The 16,534-nt window shown below is 40.1% G+C and overlaps 2 protein-coding genes and 1 pseudogene across 3 annotated transcripts; 2 read left to right on the top strand and 1 right to left on the bottom strand.

Moving 5' to 3' along the window:
* Positions 1-606: 606 nt before the first annotated feature.
* HG535_0C00200 (uncharacterized protein) lies at positions 607-4,608 on the top strand (the record flags this gene model as incomplete). Its single annotated transcript, XM_037287505.1, has 1 exon — positions 607-4,608. One exon carries the CDS (start codon positions 607-609, stop codon positions 4,606-4,608), a length of 4,002 nt encoding a protein of 1,333 aa, XP_037143400.1.
* Positions 4,609-11,298: 6,690 nt separating this feature from the next.
* On the top strand, positions 11,299-12,180 carry HG535_0C00190 (annotated as a pseudogene). Its single transcript has one exon. A coding segment is annotated over exon 1 (882 nt).
* Positions 12,181-12,576: 396 nt separating this feature from the next.
* YHB1 (flavohemoglobin) lies at positions 12,577-13,773 on the bottom strand (the record flags this gene model as incomplete). The annotated part of the gene is made up of 1 exon (XM_037287504.1): positions 12,577-13,773. One exon carries the CDS (start codon positions 13,771-13,773, stop codon positions 12,577-12,579), a length of 1,197 nt encoding a protein of 398 aa, XP_037143399.1.
* Positions 13,774-16,534: the final 2,761 nt, after the last annotated feature.

Raw genomic sequence — 16,534 nt, 5'->3', positions numbered from 1 at the left:
TTTCACGCTGTCAATAATCAAGAATGCCCGGAAGGAATTTGTCAAAAAGTACTCCAAAATAAACTTTGATCAAAAGCCTCTGAACAGATTTTGATCAAAGTTCATATTTTAATTGGTGGCGCCACGATTCTTACTTTCAGGCGCGCCTGTCGTGCAGTCGCGCTCTGTGCTCATTCGCGTTTAAATATATCAACCGCTAAAGTTCAATATTTTGTGGATAAAAACATCTTAAATGTTTAGCTTTTCTAATCTATAATAGCTAAGTTTAAAAAATATTATCATGAACTGCGAGGAAGCTGTGAACTAGTTCAACTTTTCATTTGATTAGAACCCTTTTTTCTCCTTCTTTCTTTTTTGCCCTGCATTGGGTTGCGCAATCAGAACGAAACGCGAGGAGTTCTCTTCTCAATTGTGCGTTTTTTATGGGGGCAGTCGTACAATATTAAAGATATAAAGCACCCACTTACGAAAGATTTCCGAAGAATGGCTTCGTCGAAGCATAGAAGATGTTGTGAGTTATGTTTTTTCCTTCATCCATTGCCCAATGATATAAAGTACTTCCCAGTGATTTGGAATTGCTGAGAGTACAGATCTAGTTCTTGTGCCATGGTAGAAAATAAGTTCTCGCCCTCAACTGTTACAAGGGAAGACTCTGAACTGATAGATGACAAAAATGTAAAGCCTGTCAGAAGGCTAATGACACCGCTACTTTCAACGAGGGTCCCGCCAGTACCTCACGAATCTGAAAGGAAAGAATTCCCGTTACTGAACACTAACATTATTTCCAGAACTTTTTTTACCTGGCTGATACCTTTGTTTAACAAAGGCTACAAGCGAACACTTGATTTCAATGACCTATGGAAATTGGACCAACGTCTCTCCATAAATACAACATATCCGAAATTTCAACATTACCTTAATAGAATAATTGCCGAAAATGAGACCAAAAATGGAAGGACGCAGGGTATACCTAGATTCGGGATCATCAAAGCTTTATTTTATACTTTCATGTGGGATTACCTATTCTCGATTGCAGCTGCTACGCTTTTCAATGGGTGTCAAGTTGTTATCCCAATCCTGCTTAAGCATTTAATTGATACTGTCCAGCACAAGGTGCTTGAACCAAATGCCTCTATAAAGGATGGGATTGGTTATGCAGTAGGAATCGTGGGCTTGTTAGCATTGAATGCACTACTGTTTAACCATTCCCTACAACATTCGAAATTTGTTGCTGCTCACGCAAGGACAATACTAACGAAAGCACTATTGGAAAAGTCATTTGTGGCTAGCGCCGAAACTCAACATTATTTCTCGAACGGCAAGATTTTTTCATTGATGAGCAGTGATTTGTCTAAAATTGAGCTGGGAATCAGCTTTTTACCAAATGCTCTCGCGACACCTCTACCAATCATGGCAGCAATTGCTATCATTATCGTCAACCTTGGGCCAGCAGGGTTGAGTGGCATTGGAGTTTTTCTGTTAACAGTAATCATGTTCATTATCCCCGGCACGTTACTTGTTAAGTATAGACAAAAGTCAGCCAAATATACTGACAAGAGAGTTAGTTTAATGAGAGAGGTCTTGATGGCGATGAAAATGATCAAGCTTCATTCTTGGGAGTATGCCTATCAAAAAAAGATTTTCGAAGAAAGAACCAAAGAGTCTAATTACATCTTCAAATGTGAATGGCTTACTAACTTAATGTATGGAGCTGTTTTTAATTTAGCCTCAACATCATCAATGACAGCGTTTCTAGTTTCCCATGCGACTAGATCTGAAAATAATTCTCCCGGTAGTATCTTTTCCTCCTTGGCATTATATAATACATTGATGATAATTATAGCAGAGTGTCCAATGATTTTGGGGTACTGCACTTCTGCATCAGTTAGCTTTACTCGAATCCATGAGTTCTTGAATGCTGCTGTAGAGGATGTGGAACATGACAAGAAATGGGATGATCTTGAAGCTAACGTTTCTATCGAAGTGAAAGAAGGGGCATTTGAATGGGAAACTTTTGAGGATAATGAGAAAGCAAATAATTTCAATCTTTATGACATAAATCTTAATGTTCATAGAGGAGAGTTTGTTATTATCACAGGTGCCATTGGTTCTGGGAAATCTACACTGTTACATGCAATAAATGGAGATATTAAAAAAACTGCAGGTGAAATCAAGATTCAGGGGTCTTCCGTTTTCTATGGAAATCCATGGATTCAAAGTGCGACAATTCGAGAAAACATCGTATTTGGTTCAAAATTTGATCCTGTTTACTACTATAAGACAATTAAGGCATGCGCACTGGAGCCAGATATTGCCTTTTTGCCGGCAGGTGATATGACTGAAGTTGGTGAGCGAGGCGTTACGTTATCTGGAGGACAAAAGGCAAGGATCAGTTTGGCAAGGGCAGTCTACGCACGTAAGGATATTTATCTTTTAGACGATGTTTTAAGCGCTGTGGATGCAAAAGTGGCAAAGCATATTGTTGAAAAGTGTTTTTTCGGGTTAATCGCTGACAAGACAAAACTTTTGGCTACACACCAACTATCTTTAGTTTATAGCGCAGATCGTGTAGTCTTTATGAATGATGGCAATGGAATGATTGATGTTGGGAAACCCTCGGAATTATATCAAAGGAATCCTACTTTTGGTGCGTTAATGGACCATATTACAAAAGAGACTACTCAGGAATCAGCTGAAGCGAAACCAGAGAGGGACTTAGAAGGAGATGTAGAAATGGATCAAGAAATGGATCAAGATCTGGGAAATTTTGATCCCAAAGAAGGAGGTCTATATAATGCAGAAGAAAAAGCGGTGGATGCAATCCCACTCAGTATCTACAAACAGTATTTGAATGCAGGATCAGGGGTTTTTTCTGTTTATGCACTACCTCTTTTAATTGGCATCACAATCTTAACAGTATTTGTAACCATGTTTGCCAATGTATGGCTATCTTTCTGGGTTGATGAAAAGTTCTCAGGTAAAAGCTCTGGTTTTTACATAGGTATCTATATCACATTTGTTTTTTTGGGATTGCTCTTTTTATTTTTGGAGCTCTCCACTTTGGGATACCTTACCATAAATGCTTCCAAAACTTTAAACCTGAATGCTGTGGCCAGATTATTACGTACCACCATGAAGTTCATCGATGGTACCCCTAGTGGAAGAATTTTAAACAGATTTACTAAAGATACTAACTCGCTGGATAATGAAATTGGTAATCAGTTAAAAATGCTAATTCATATGGTGGCATCTGTTATAGGCATTTTGATTTTATGTGTCATATATTTACCATGGTTTGCAATCGCGATTCCCTTACTATTCATCATTTTCTTCATGATTACGAACTATTATCAGGCTTCCTCAAGAGAAATTAAACGGCTGGAAGCACTAAGCAGATCACATGTCTACGATAACTTCAATGAAGTGTTAAATGGAATGAGCACTATTAAATCATTTGGCTCCCAAGAGAGGTTTATGAATAAGAATGATAAATGCGTCGATAAGCTGAATGAAGCATATTTCGTAACGGTTGCTAATCAAAGATGGATCGGTATCACTTTAGATCTTACAGGATGTGGAATTACTTTTCATGTAACTATGCTTGCTTTAACAAGACAGTTCAACCTAACTGCAGCATCAACAGGTCTCATAACATCTTATGTGTTAGACCTCGCGGGATCGCTGTCACCTACTCTTGTTGCGTATTCTGAGGTCGAAAATGAAATGAATTCAGTCGAAAGGTTATGTCATTATGCAAATAGCTTGGATCAGGAGGGTGCCTTTGAAGTACCAGGTGAAACATTACCCCCTGATTGGCCTCAGAAAGGGCACATAGAATTTATTAATGTATCTTTGAGATTTCGTGAAGGGGTTCCACTGGCTGTGAGAAATTTAAATATAAATATAAGACCCTCGGAAAAGGTTGGTGTTTGTGGAAGAACTGGAGCTGGTAAAAGTACGCTGATAACCGCACTCTATAGGATCGTAGAGCTGTGTGAAGGAAAAATAAAGATTGATGGTATTGATGTGCGAAAGATTGGATTACATACCTTAAGATCTAGAGTGTCGATAATACCACAAGATCCAGTGCTATTCAGAGGAACAATTAGAAAGAACCTTGATCCATTTGACCAAAGAACAGATATGGAGCTGTGGGATGCGCTGCGAAGGAGCAGTCTCTTCTCTTCTGAGGAGATCAAGGCTATAAAAGAGGGAAAGGATGGAGAGGATAGCAAATTTCACTTACACAGTGTTGTTGAAGAGGAGGGCTCCAATTTCTCGCTTGGAGAACGCCAACTTTTGGCATTAGCTAGATCATTAGTTCTTCGTTCGAGGATTCTGATTATGGATGAAGCTACTTCCAACGTTGACTATGAAACTGATTGTTTAGTGCAAAAAACTGTTGCCCGCGAATTTAAAGACTGTACAGTTATTTCTATTGCTCATAGACTAAAGACGATTCTGAGTTACGACAAAATAATAGTGTTGGACAATGGAGAATTAGTAGAGTTTGATGAGCCATTCGAGCTGTACAATAAGGGAGGCTTATTTAGAAGCATGTGCGAAAACTCCTGTATTAATACTGAAGATTTCCGTTCTTTTATTTGAAATTGTTTCAGGTGCACCAAATCTTGGATGGAAAAGAGAAAAAACATAGTCACTTGTATGGCACAACATGAATTTGGCGATCGTAAAATTTGTGTAGGCTGTGACTGTGCGCGCCTTTACTTGATGATATAAGTCTGAACTGACAGCTTTTGTCTCAGGACTATGAGAGCTCTACACACATGCAGAGAAACATCATAAAAGAAAACCCCTGTAGTATATTACCTTAGCTTCATGACCAAGCATGTATTGTCAGCCGTGGCAGAGTAAACGCGATTGTGACGCCTTTTAAATGTACAAAATAGTAAAATAGAGTGTCATCACAACGATTTTTCACACACTTTTAGACCAATGTTGCAAGTGCTGTAGTTAATGTCTTATGGCCGGCCGTGTACGAATGATGCCACTTTAATCACCGGGAAGCGTGAATACCCAACAGTCGCTGAAAGGTCACATGAGTGTTTTTTAGATTCGTTCTAAATAGAAAGCTGTGAAAAACATGCGTACACTTTTCTTCTGTGATGCCTTTTGCTGCAGTAATTTTGTCATGTGGTTCAATCCGAACGGTATGGTATTTTCTACTAAATGACGGGAGCCGCAAGGCTGAAACTGGGGTGCATTCTATAGCTCGCAAGTAATTTCTATTTTGCAATTTCTATTTTGCAATTTCGTGTCTGGAGGGCCCCTGGGCAGTACTGCGACTCGCAAAAGTTTGAAGTGATATTGATTTAGGCCCGTAAACATGAAGTTTAGAGCTGGTTATCAAGAGAACTACAGTAAAATATCAGCTGCTGTATCCACGTGTAGAGTTTAGTGTAGCTGTGACTTGTTCTAGAGTTGACAAGGCGGTGATTGGAGCACGTGAGCAAATAAAAAAATGAACACCCGCGACGGAAAATATGTTTTTCATTGCTCGCCAAATGAGTGAGAACGGCGCTGGACCGATATGAAAGATAAGTTTTCCTCGGAGCTCGAGAAATAGTTTTTCCTTTTTCATCCGCGGGATCCTGCAAACGCGCGGCTGTAGCAGTCCCGGAGAGAATGATACATGACGTAAATGGCAGATATGTGGTAGTAAATGGCTGGCTACTAGACAGGAAAATACACAGACTGGTTAATCCCACCAACACGAATCTTAGAGGTCTCTCTATGACCAGCAGATACAAAATACTATCGCAACAGCTCTGTGACTGGGAGAATTTTTTCAGAACGGGGATCCTGTTGTCAGAATCCCTGACGCTGAGCTGTTCGATCTTTCAGCATTGGAAGAATACGGGTTTGTTAAATTAAAGAACAGAGCGACCGTTATTGAGACGCGTGTATTAATGCGGCGCAGTCCTGACAGCGTTGACTGTTTATTTAGTAAGAGTTGTCACCGTGTATCCTGGACCCAAAAGTATAAATATCTGAGAGTAAAGGTCCAAGAAAAGCCCGTTGCTATATTAAAGGATAATCTGGATCTGTGCCTGGACAAAGACAACAGTGTCATTGCCATACTTATCAAGACTCAAGAGTCTGCTTTAACCGAGAGTGACTATTAGGTTCTCAGCTAGTACAAAGAGCAGCGCACGAGATACGTTTCGTTTTCGCAAATACATCTTAACCACGTCTATATCAATACCGAGAGAGATGTCTCCAACTACGCCAATGTCGATATAAATGCTGCTGTCTCCTCAATAATGAAGATGTTAGCACTAGATACCATCAACCAGTACGGCACTGGACTAGCCCCAGTGCTGTTTAGGTTGTAGATTGTCATATTATGGCTTTCCGGAATCGACAGGACGCAAACAACAAGCAAAAGTGCGATAGAATTCTCAAATATCATCAATGGCATAACGGAGTTACTGATGCTGGCGGTCTGGATCAGTCCTGGTCTCGCACTGAGGTTTCTGGAACTAAGCATACTGAGCTTCAGCGGGACACATCGCAACCTGTACTTTGACTCCGACGATCGTGTCTTTATCATTCGGTCGAGGTACCACACGAACACAAAATACGACACTCCAATACTGTCTTTGATGAGGATGTATCTGCCAAGCTTTTCTGGTTCATGTACATCCTTCGTCCGTTCACGATAAGTATTTGGGGAATGAAGTATGGAAAATGAACTTAGCAGTAATCACAGCAGCGTTTCCACAATTATTGCCGGTTACACAGAGTGTTGAAGAGGAAGCAACGATACGAATTTCAATGCAGAATTGTACGAACACCAGATAGAACTGGGAGCTCGAGTAAGCGATGTGGGCTCTCAACAGTAAAGCAGCCCCCCCCCCCCCCATTTTCAGGAGTATAGTGTTTATCGATGTGCAGCGTCTAGTAATAGTGCAGCGTTCGAGGTTTCTCAAAGTGATGCTCAAGTACCCTAATGCGAGAGTCGCATAGACTGGAATCGCTGAGACAGGGTCTAAATGTGCTGTGGCGGCACCTCATGTAGTCGCCAATGTTGCGGCAGTGCGCTATTTCAATGAGGAGGTGGCTAGGGCATTCGGGCCCTCAGTTGTTGTGGATCTGTCTTTTGATAGATATGATAATGCATGGTCAGTTGGGACAGAAGACGTTTCATTTGCCATGGCGAAGGGATTATGTCGTATATTTCAGAGGCTCAACACGCGGACCCCTACGAAGAAGTGAATGAGGACGGAGGAAGAAGATGACGAGAGTATAGAGGACCGCAGCGGCTAAGCAAACGACCTTATTGGGACACGCCAGTTAATTATACCAGGGTTCGAGCTCATGACGAAGGAGCAGGAGTAGAAATGGTTCACAAACATGCTTCTAATGGGAGGCAGGCGGGTCCTCGCAGTGCAGACTTGCACCGTGCTTGGAAAAGCGATGACGTACGTGCTGCCGATGTTGGTTCTGAAAAACACGGCCAGATAAATACGTGCATCTTATCCCCTTGGCGTATGTGTAGTTCAAGATGGCTGCGATCCAATAGCTGAGAGATGTGGGTTTGCAAGCAGCCGATGTGGCAGTACTGATCTCGAGCGACCGCAAAAGCCAACTGAGCAACACAGATGTGCTTGTGGGGACGTTTTGCATATTTGCCACACACGATACGTTCACATTTATCAACGAATGGAACGAGGAACTGCTCTGTGTGAAGCATCAAGGGCAGTTATTTGTGGATGAGGAACACGCTCTGTGGTTGGAGCGGGAGGTTCGGCTTCGACTTCTGGAGCTGCATAGCATGAACCGAAGACAGTTTCTCAAAATAGTGCTGCCAAGTGCCACGTTTCCACAATGGTTGATGGACGAGCTGTGTAAACAATTAAATCTATAACAACACATGGGCAGCATGCGCGCAGGAAAAATGCGATGCACAGCGTGCCCAACCAGAAAGTATTTAGGGAGATCACACTTGTGGATCCAAATTTTGGTGAAGCTATTGAATAGCTATCTGCTGGGCACTGAGAGTGGAAAGGCCATCTTTTTCTTCATTAACAAATCGCGGATGCAGAGATGCCGGACCGGTTGAAGCTGTTGGTGTTTCGCGAATTCGAGTCGGCATCGAGTCCAGTGCGCGTGATCATGGGGACCAAGCTGATATCGAACGGTCTTGACTGCAATGCGGTGGACTATGTGTGTCTGGCAGACTGTGATGTGGATGTGATAGACTTTCTACAGATGGTTAGACGGATCCGAGGCAGTGGGTACCTGAAGGTGGTTCGGATAGCTGGAAAAAAAAGGAGTTCAGAGATGCAGTTGCACACGAGGACTTGCGGAATGTGATCTGGAGCAAGTGTATAACGGAAGCAGTGGCGTCGTTCTACTTGCTGCCAGTACCAGACCAGATCACCAGCTGTGTTGCAACTCGTGGGAGGAGCAAAGTTGTCCGAGGGAGATTAGCGAGGTGCGCAGTATTGCCCACGATGTTCGAATAGATGTATCATCGGGAGAGGAAGGAGAAGACATGGAGCACCACAGACATTCAAAGATGTACGATTTTATTCTCATAAAATCCGGAATGGCTCCACAGGGCTGTATGCAAGCGATTTGAGTACATTATTGTTTGATTCCACATCGGTTGGATGTGCCTAGGATGAGAGGTTGCTGTACGGGGTACCTCCGAAAACAAACTAACAGGGGCGAAAATGAACCCACAGGAGAGTGTTCGTTGTACGTGTTACATGTCGAGCGCGGATTGCCACTGCGGGAACTTTTGAAAGCACAAGGCGAAAATAATCTTAATAGCGTTGGTTCTGCTTCAGTTCTTTCAGAAACGTCAAAATCTCAGACGCCTTTTAGTGAAGCTCGGGCGAGGAAATCGTACAGCATATATGACGAGGCAATGGGATTTGTGTACACGGAAGCCATTGAGGATATCGCCTCCACCGAAGAAATAACTTTGAAAGTATTACTGAACTTGTAGTTAAATATTGCGGCAGCAGTTCTAAAGAAGGCTCTAGTATATACCATCGGTGATCAATCCTTTGTAGATATTTTGCGTCTTCGGACGGATTTCCGTTCTTTGCTATGGTGCTAAATGTTTTATCTGAATGGTTGATTGCTTTCCGAAAGCTCACCATAACCAAGTTGAGGGTTATTATAGTGTCCAAATTCACTAATCCCATACTTTTATATACAAAGCTGCATATGCTCTAACAGAGGCCACTCAGATAAAGTTTTGATGCCTGCTGCTTGTATGATGTGCTGCAGTGTGGATAGTCGTGTCGTGTCGTTCTGCGGACTTTTGACACGCCTGAGGTTCCTCTTTACTAGAGAACCAAGATTAGATACATTTTTTGTCAACCATATCCATTTCTTCGAATTAGGCTCAATCAATAATATTAAACTTCGGAATAATAGTCGAAAAAATGGTTTAATTGAGAATCTTCCGGAAAATTTCTCCAAGCAACATTTTTTTGGTTGAAATATAGATCGATATTATAAGATATATGAAAGAGATGATTTAGAAGAACCAGAAACAAGATAATTGGTCCGTAAAACAAAATAAACGAAGCCAGATGGAGCCCTAACAGAATATCAATCGATACTGGAAAAATATCGGATGATAATCTATCGCGAGACGTTTACAATTCAGGAATCTGACTACGAAGGAGTCTATGGAATGAACACGAAATAGCAGTTGTACTGTGGATTCTATGGGACTAGAAATGGTGTGATGACGATGAAAATTCTTCACTCGTCCTCCTCTTTTATGGTTCAATAGGTGTGAAATGTTAGGTGTAAATACTCACGTATTTTTCAGATATTAATCCAAGTTCAATTAGTTTTATCTCAATTCGTGATATAGGAGACCAAGGAATTATATATCTCTATATTGAATATCATAGTATTATCATCAATGTCAAACCAAGTTACTATCGACAACGCCGAAGAACACATTCTTTTCAAATAACATTCATATCAAATTTAAAACTTCAACCCAAATATGAGATTGCCGTTTCATTTTCTTTTCTAAGGGTTCCATAAGGATGTATTAGCTCTTTGATTACCCTTGATTTCTTATGGATAGTGGAAATTTTAAGATACTGATTCGATCATCTGAGACTGACCACTGAAACTGACTCCTCATTTCTTGGCGCATATTGAGCACATAATGAACTTATCGACCTCTTAAGTTGTTTACACAATGCTCACTCATTATCAAATTCAATATTAATTATTAACTATTGTTGAATTTTAGTTTTACTGATCGAAAAAGTAAATAATTAAGATTGTCGAACCGATTAAATAAACGCCGAGGGTCCTTGGCTTCCTAAAAGAGTAAAAAAGCCCTTTATATTTAGGCACTTGCACAACATATTCCACTCGAGAGGAAATGAATGCGACGAAACAGTATACGAAAGTCTAGAAAAGAAATTTATTTCTGAATAGAGACAGTCATTTACCATTATTGGGATCATGATTAATTGGAAAAGTGTTCCTGTCACAAATGCGCCAAGACTTTATAGGTATTCCACCTGTTGAAAGGTGCAATGAATAACAAAATTGAGTGATAGTCTCGGTCTTTTCACACACGGTCACAGAACTGAAGCATGTGCAAAAGCTCCCGATGGTACTCATCTCATCTACATCCTCGAGAAACCAACCAAGTGAAATGTGGATTTTGGGTTGTATAAAAGAGACCTTCCTTTTGCTGATGAAAAGATATTAGGATTGAGAGTAACACTACCAATTACAATAAGAACCAGTTATAATGGTTGCAAAAGCATTAACTCTATCGGCATCCGTTGCCGCAATTTCTGAGGCTGCTGCTATTTGCAAGTCTTACAAACCAGATTATGAAAAGATTGGTACTCAAACAGATATATTGAGATATATCGCTGGTTCAGGTCCTCATTACTCATATCCATTTGACTTTGGTGTTTCAAAAGAGGTCCCTGAAACCTGTAACATGACTCAAATTTAAGTTTTTGCAAGACACGGTGAAAGATACCCAAGTACTAACACTGGTAACAGTATTTTTAAAACTTGGTACAAGCTATCAAACTACACTGGTGAGTTTAATGGCTCCCTCTCATTCTTAAGTGATGACTACGAATTCTTTGTTCAAAATGCAACCAACTTTGAAGAAGAAACCACTTTTGAAAACATCATTGACCCAATCAATCCATACACTGGTGGGATGGATGCCAAGAGACATGCTCGTGAATTTTTGGCTCAATACGAAGATTTAATCAAAGATACCCCAGATTTCGCTGTGTTCACTTCCAACTCAAGAAGATGTCACGATACGATACTGCCCAATACTTCATTGACGGTTTGGGTGATGACTATAATGTAACTTTGCAAGTAGTTAGTGAAGACGCTTCCTCTGGTGCCAACACCTTAACACCAAGAAACTCTTGTGCTAAGTTTAACGAGAGCGAAAATGATGAGTATTCAGCCACATACTCCGATGATTACTTGACCGGTATTGCTAAGAGATTAAACGGTGAAAATAAGGGTTTGAACTTAACAAAAACTGATGCCAAAAGCTTATTCAACTGGTGTGCCTTTGAAATAAACGTTCGTGGTTACAGTTACATGTGTGATGTCTTCACCAAGGATGAATTGAACTTCTTCTCGTATGGTGATGACTTAGACAGTTACTACTCCATGGGTAATGGTAACTCTTTGGGACCAGTCGCTGGTGCAGTTCTTTTCAATGCCTCTGTTAATCTATTGAAACAAAGTGAATATTTAGACCAAAAAGCTTGGTTGAGTTTCACTCATGATTCAGATTTGATTAACTACATTTCCGCTGTTGGTTTGTTCGACAATGGCGTGAAATTGAACACATCCTCAGTTCCTTTCGTAGGCCACATCTACCACAAGTCATGGTTGGTCCCACAAGGTGCTAGAATGTACACACAAAAATTCACCTGTTCCAATGAAACCTATATTAGATATGTTATCAATGACGTCTTTATTCCATTGAATGAATGCGTCAGTGGTCCAGGTTTCTCATGTCCTGAAAAAGATTTCTACAACTATGCTGCTGATAGACTCGATGAATTTGAATACTCTCAATGTGGTACTAGCAACGAAAGTGATGTTTCTTCATTAACTTTATACTGCGATTACGAGGAAGTCAACTACAACGCTCCTTTGTTCAGGGGTTGAATAACTTTTCCGTTTCAAACACGATATTATGATTTTTACCTAAGTGCCTAAACTTTAGTTCTTAAACTTGATAAAGTTATCAACTAACACCACAATGGCTTCTCGGAAAAGCATTTTACAATAGTTATCAGCCTTATTATTAATACCATTTATTTTTTAAATATTGAATTTTTATTGATTTTTTTTGAGCTTTTACTTAGCCCTTTGACGTCATTAAAACCTAAAAGATTCTTTCAAATAAATATCAGCACGTAAATCGTGAAATTGTTTTTCATTATGGTAAATATTTGCGTCAAAAAATGAATGATTTATTCTATGTTAGAGGTTTTCTCGTTATATAATTTTACTTTGTACGTATTCTGATATAGATTATGTTATTTACAGGACCTCCCCCACTTACACTTTAACAGTCGCCATCTTTGGTCCGAATGGCTCATAATGAATAGCATCCTGTTGATGCTTTAGAACTGCAAAATGATCAATCATGGATTGCATGAAATTGAAAGAACCACAGATGTATACATCAGCACCTGCTGGAACGTTTTCCTTTAAGAATTTATCATCTATACGGGATTGTGATTCAGTGTACACAACAATCTTCTTACTATTAGATGCTTTCTGTAGGGCTTCATCAACGTGCTTCTTGAAAGCTAGAGAAGACTCATCAAAGGATGATTGGATCCAGATAATAGGTCTCTTAGAATTCACAGTAACTTGTTCTTCTAACATAGCCAACAATGGTGTTGCACCAACACCAGCTGCCAATAGCACTAGTGGAATCTCATTTTGATTCTTCAGTTTTTCGTCCAATTTGAAATCACCAGCTGGTGCACTCAGCAACAATTCGTCTCCAATAGAAACATCTTTGTGCAAGTATTCAGAAACCAAACCATTTGGCTTGTCCTTTTCGGTCTCCAACTTTACAGCAAATCTCAAACCATCCTTAGTAGAAGCTGAACAGATAGAGTAATGACGCAATGCATCATACTGGTTCTGATGTCTACTTGGGTGTGTTTTAACAGTTAAATATTGTCCTGCAATGATAGGAAGCCTATCCAGATCAATACCGGAAGCTGGCTTTGGCTTAACGGTAAATTCAACGATTTCAGAACCAACTTGTTCACGTGAAACAACTTCAAATGGTTGCCAGCTAGGCCAAACAGCTTCATCGTACATTTTCTTTTCAACACTAATGAAAATATCGGCAATAGCGCTGTAAGCTTCGGCCCACGCGTTGATAATTTCTGGCGTAGCAGCATCACCCAAAACTTGTTTGATAGCATTTAGAAGGTTTTCACCAACAATAGGATAATGTTCTGGCATGATTTGCAAAGCTCTGTGCTTGTGACCAATTTGTTCAACGTGAGGTAGTAGAACAGACAAGTCATCAATTTGTTTGGCTGCTGCTAAAACAGTTGTAGCCAAAGCAGTTGGTTGAGCCCCCTTGGCTTGGTTGACTCTGTTGAAAATATTCAATAGTTCCTTATGGCTTCCCAACATGTTCTTGTAGAACAGCTTGGTGATTGTAACACCATTTTCCTCTAAAACGGGGACTGTGGCCTTGACAATGGTACGGGTTTGTGTAGAAAGCATTGCAGATTTGTTATGTGATAATCGATGGGATATCTACAGATTTTCAGATATGAATACAAGTAAAAAGATCTTACTCTCACAACAACAAGAAAATACACATCCTTTTATAATTTATGAATACTTAATTATTCCCTCAACCTTTGGATTTCCAATGGTCAATATACTCATTCTAGGGAAACTTACCCATACCCTGTGTCAAATGTCACCTCAACCGTTAGAATTGAATGGCTACTTGCGTAGGTACATTCTCTTCGTTCCTGTATTCCACACATCCGAGCAGACTCTACGAAACAGACAAGATACGAGTTGATCAAAAATGCCGCTAGTTCTAAAAGATCTTACTAAAACGTTTTTTCCCCATTGGCCGCGCGTTCTATTATGAATGAAAAAATATGTGATTGGCTTGTCACAACGAAAATCACTTTCGAAAAAATTACTAAGCAAGTGGCGTGTTGGCAACAGATGCTCAAGGGTATTTGAAACAATGAGAGATGAGATTTTCAGAATAGCTCAAAATAGCACAATTGAAATTTGTAATACTTGCAGGAATGAGCAACGCCAAGACGCTTCGTTTAGAGTAGCAAACGACTGAGCATATAACTCAACTATAGTTAAGCTAACCAACAAGCAAACGACTGCACAAACTACACATATTCTTGAAATTCACGATAATCTACATTACTAATCTAACGAAGTAACCGATACACCTATTATAGTACCGGAATGAACACCGGAGGAGCTAAATTCGCCCTGTAGCATGGGGTGTCCGTCGCATAACAGTTTGTAATGATCCTACCATGTCATAGCTATAGATACAAGAGATAAATTCTCTACTCGGAATGCTTGTTAGGGTAACTGGAAATATTCCTTCTTCTTGAGAACTACGGTTGCTTTTCCATGACACTGTTGTTGGTCAGTTGAATTCACAACTTCAGTGTTCTCAGAGTACATTCAACAGGTATATCATAATCATAGCTTTAGGATTATCGACACGATGATGTTTAGCTTGAACTCACTTGTAAAAATGATCCGCCCTATACTTTGTTTCCAAATTGCCTTTCTCGATTATGGTGACGTAATTTTTTTTTTCCAGTTTTATCTGCTGTAAGGGTTCTGCAGATATTAACGTTTGTCTACTGGAAGATAGCATATATTTCTTCGTCTGAAAATCATTCACACAAACGACTTCGTATCGAGACCGTCATCTGTTTCAATCACCATCAATTTCAGTTGCATGTAACAATTTTCCTTTGAACATATAGTCTCATATCAAATACATCAAAAAAAAAACCATTCTATTGGCTTTTCACGACATTATACATTTTGTGAATTTTCAGTCATGACAGAAATACGAAACCCCCGCATAAATAACTATGAAAAACGTACCAATAAAATGTGGCTATAGCTTTAATTACTAACAACTATAAATAAATCCTAAATGACCCTTTAGGCCATTTCGCAATGGTGAAGTTAACCGTATCTCAGTGAAACGAGGTCCTCTTCAATTCATCTCCTTTCCTGTACTCTGGTCTCAACAACACCGGCGATGTCATTATCATGAGACGCTAATTTCGTGAGCAGTTGATGGAGAAAACAATATCATAAAATGATCCCTTCTTTTAGTCTATTATAGAAATGGGATCCTCTTTCTTTTGATTCATAGTGATCATCTTTTTTAGGTTTAAATGCCTTTGGATCGAGCGGGCCGCTTTTCACCATGGAAGTTATAAGTTCATACACCACTTGGGAGGCTGCTAAAGCCGTAATATCACTTTGGTCATAAGGCGGTGAAACTTCTACCACATCAGCACCCACGATAGGATAGTCCTCCAGTGAACGTAAAATGTGGATTAAGTCTCTAGTTAGCCACCCACCAACTTCGACTGTCCCGGTACCAGGGGCAGCACTTGGATCTAATACATCAATGTCAACACTGATATATATTGGTGAGTTCTTGGGTAGGAAGCTCCTAATCTTTTCGACGATTCCTTCTAGCCCAACCTTAAGGATCTCATGAGATTGGACTCTGTGAAATCCAAGTTCATCATCATCCTCAAAATCTGTCCAATCTGTCCAATCTGTCCCACTGAGACGTGTTCTTAAACCAGCATGAACATTGTTCTCGGAGAGAAGACTCTCTTGCTTTGCCATCCATAGCGTGGAGCCGTGGTTGAATCTGGATGCATCGCTGTGCCAATACGAAGGGTATTTTTCAGGGGACCAAGTATTCAGATGAGAGTCGAAATGTAAGACAGTAATGCATAGAGTTTAAACAAATTCCGAATTACTGGTAAAATAATACTATGGTCACCACCTAACGTCAACAATCTTGGTGGCAAGGAAGAATCTTTGTATCCACTCTTCCGATTTAGCAGGTTGTCATAAGCAGCAGTCATCATTTCTAGAGCCAAATGACTATCCATCGGCGTTACAGGTACATCACCACAATCCACAACCTTTGCCCATTCCTGGTATGGATGTTGAAATATAAATGGATATTGTAAGATATATTAAAGAGATGACTTATAAGCATCAGAAACAAGACAATTGGTCTGTAAAACAAAATAAACGAAGTCAGATGAAACCCTAACAGAATGTCAATCGTTACTGGAAAGATATCGGATGATAATCTATCGCGAGACGTTTACAATTCAGGAATCTGACTACGAAGGAGTCTATGGAATGAAGACGAAATAACAGTTGTACTGTGGGTTCTATGGGACTAGAAATGGTGTGATGACGATGAAAATGCTTCAATCGT

This window comes from Zygotorulaspora mrakii, chromosome 3 (assembly GCF_013402915.1).
Source record: "Zygotorulaspora mrakii chromosome 3, complete sequence".
Taxonomy (NCBI): Eukaryota; Fungi; Ascomycota; class Saccharomycetes; order Saccharomycetales; family Saccharomycetaceae; genus Zygotorulaspora; species Zygotorulaspora mrakii.
The sequence above is the reverse complement of the archived record's forward strand: the minus strand, read 5'-3'. Positions and strand labels throughout refer to the sequence as shown.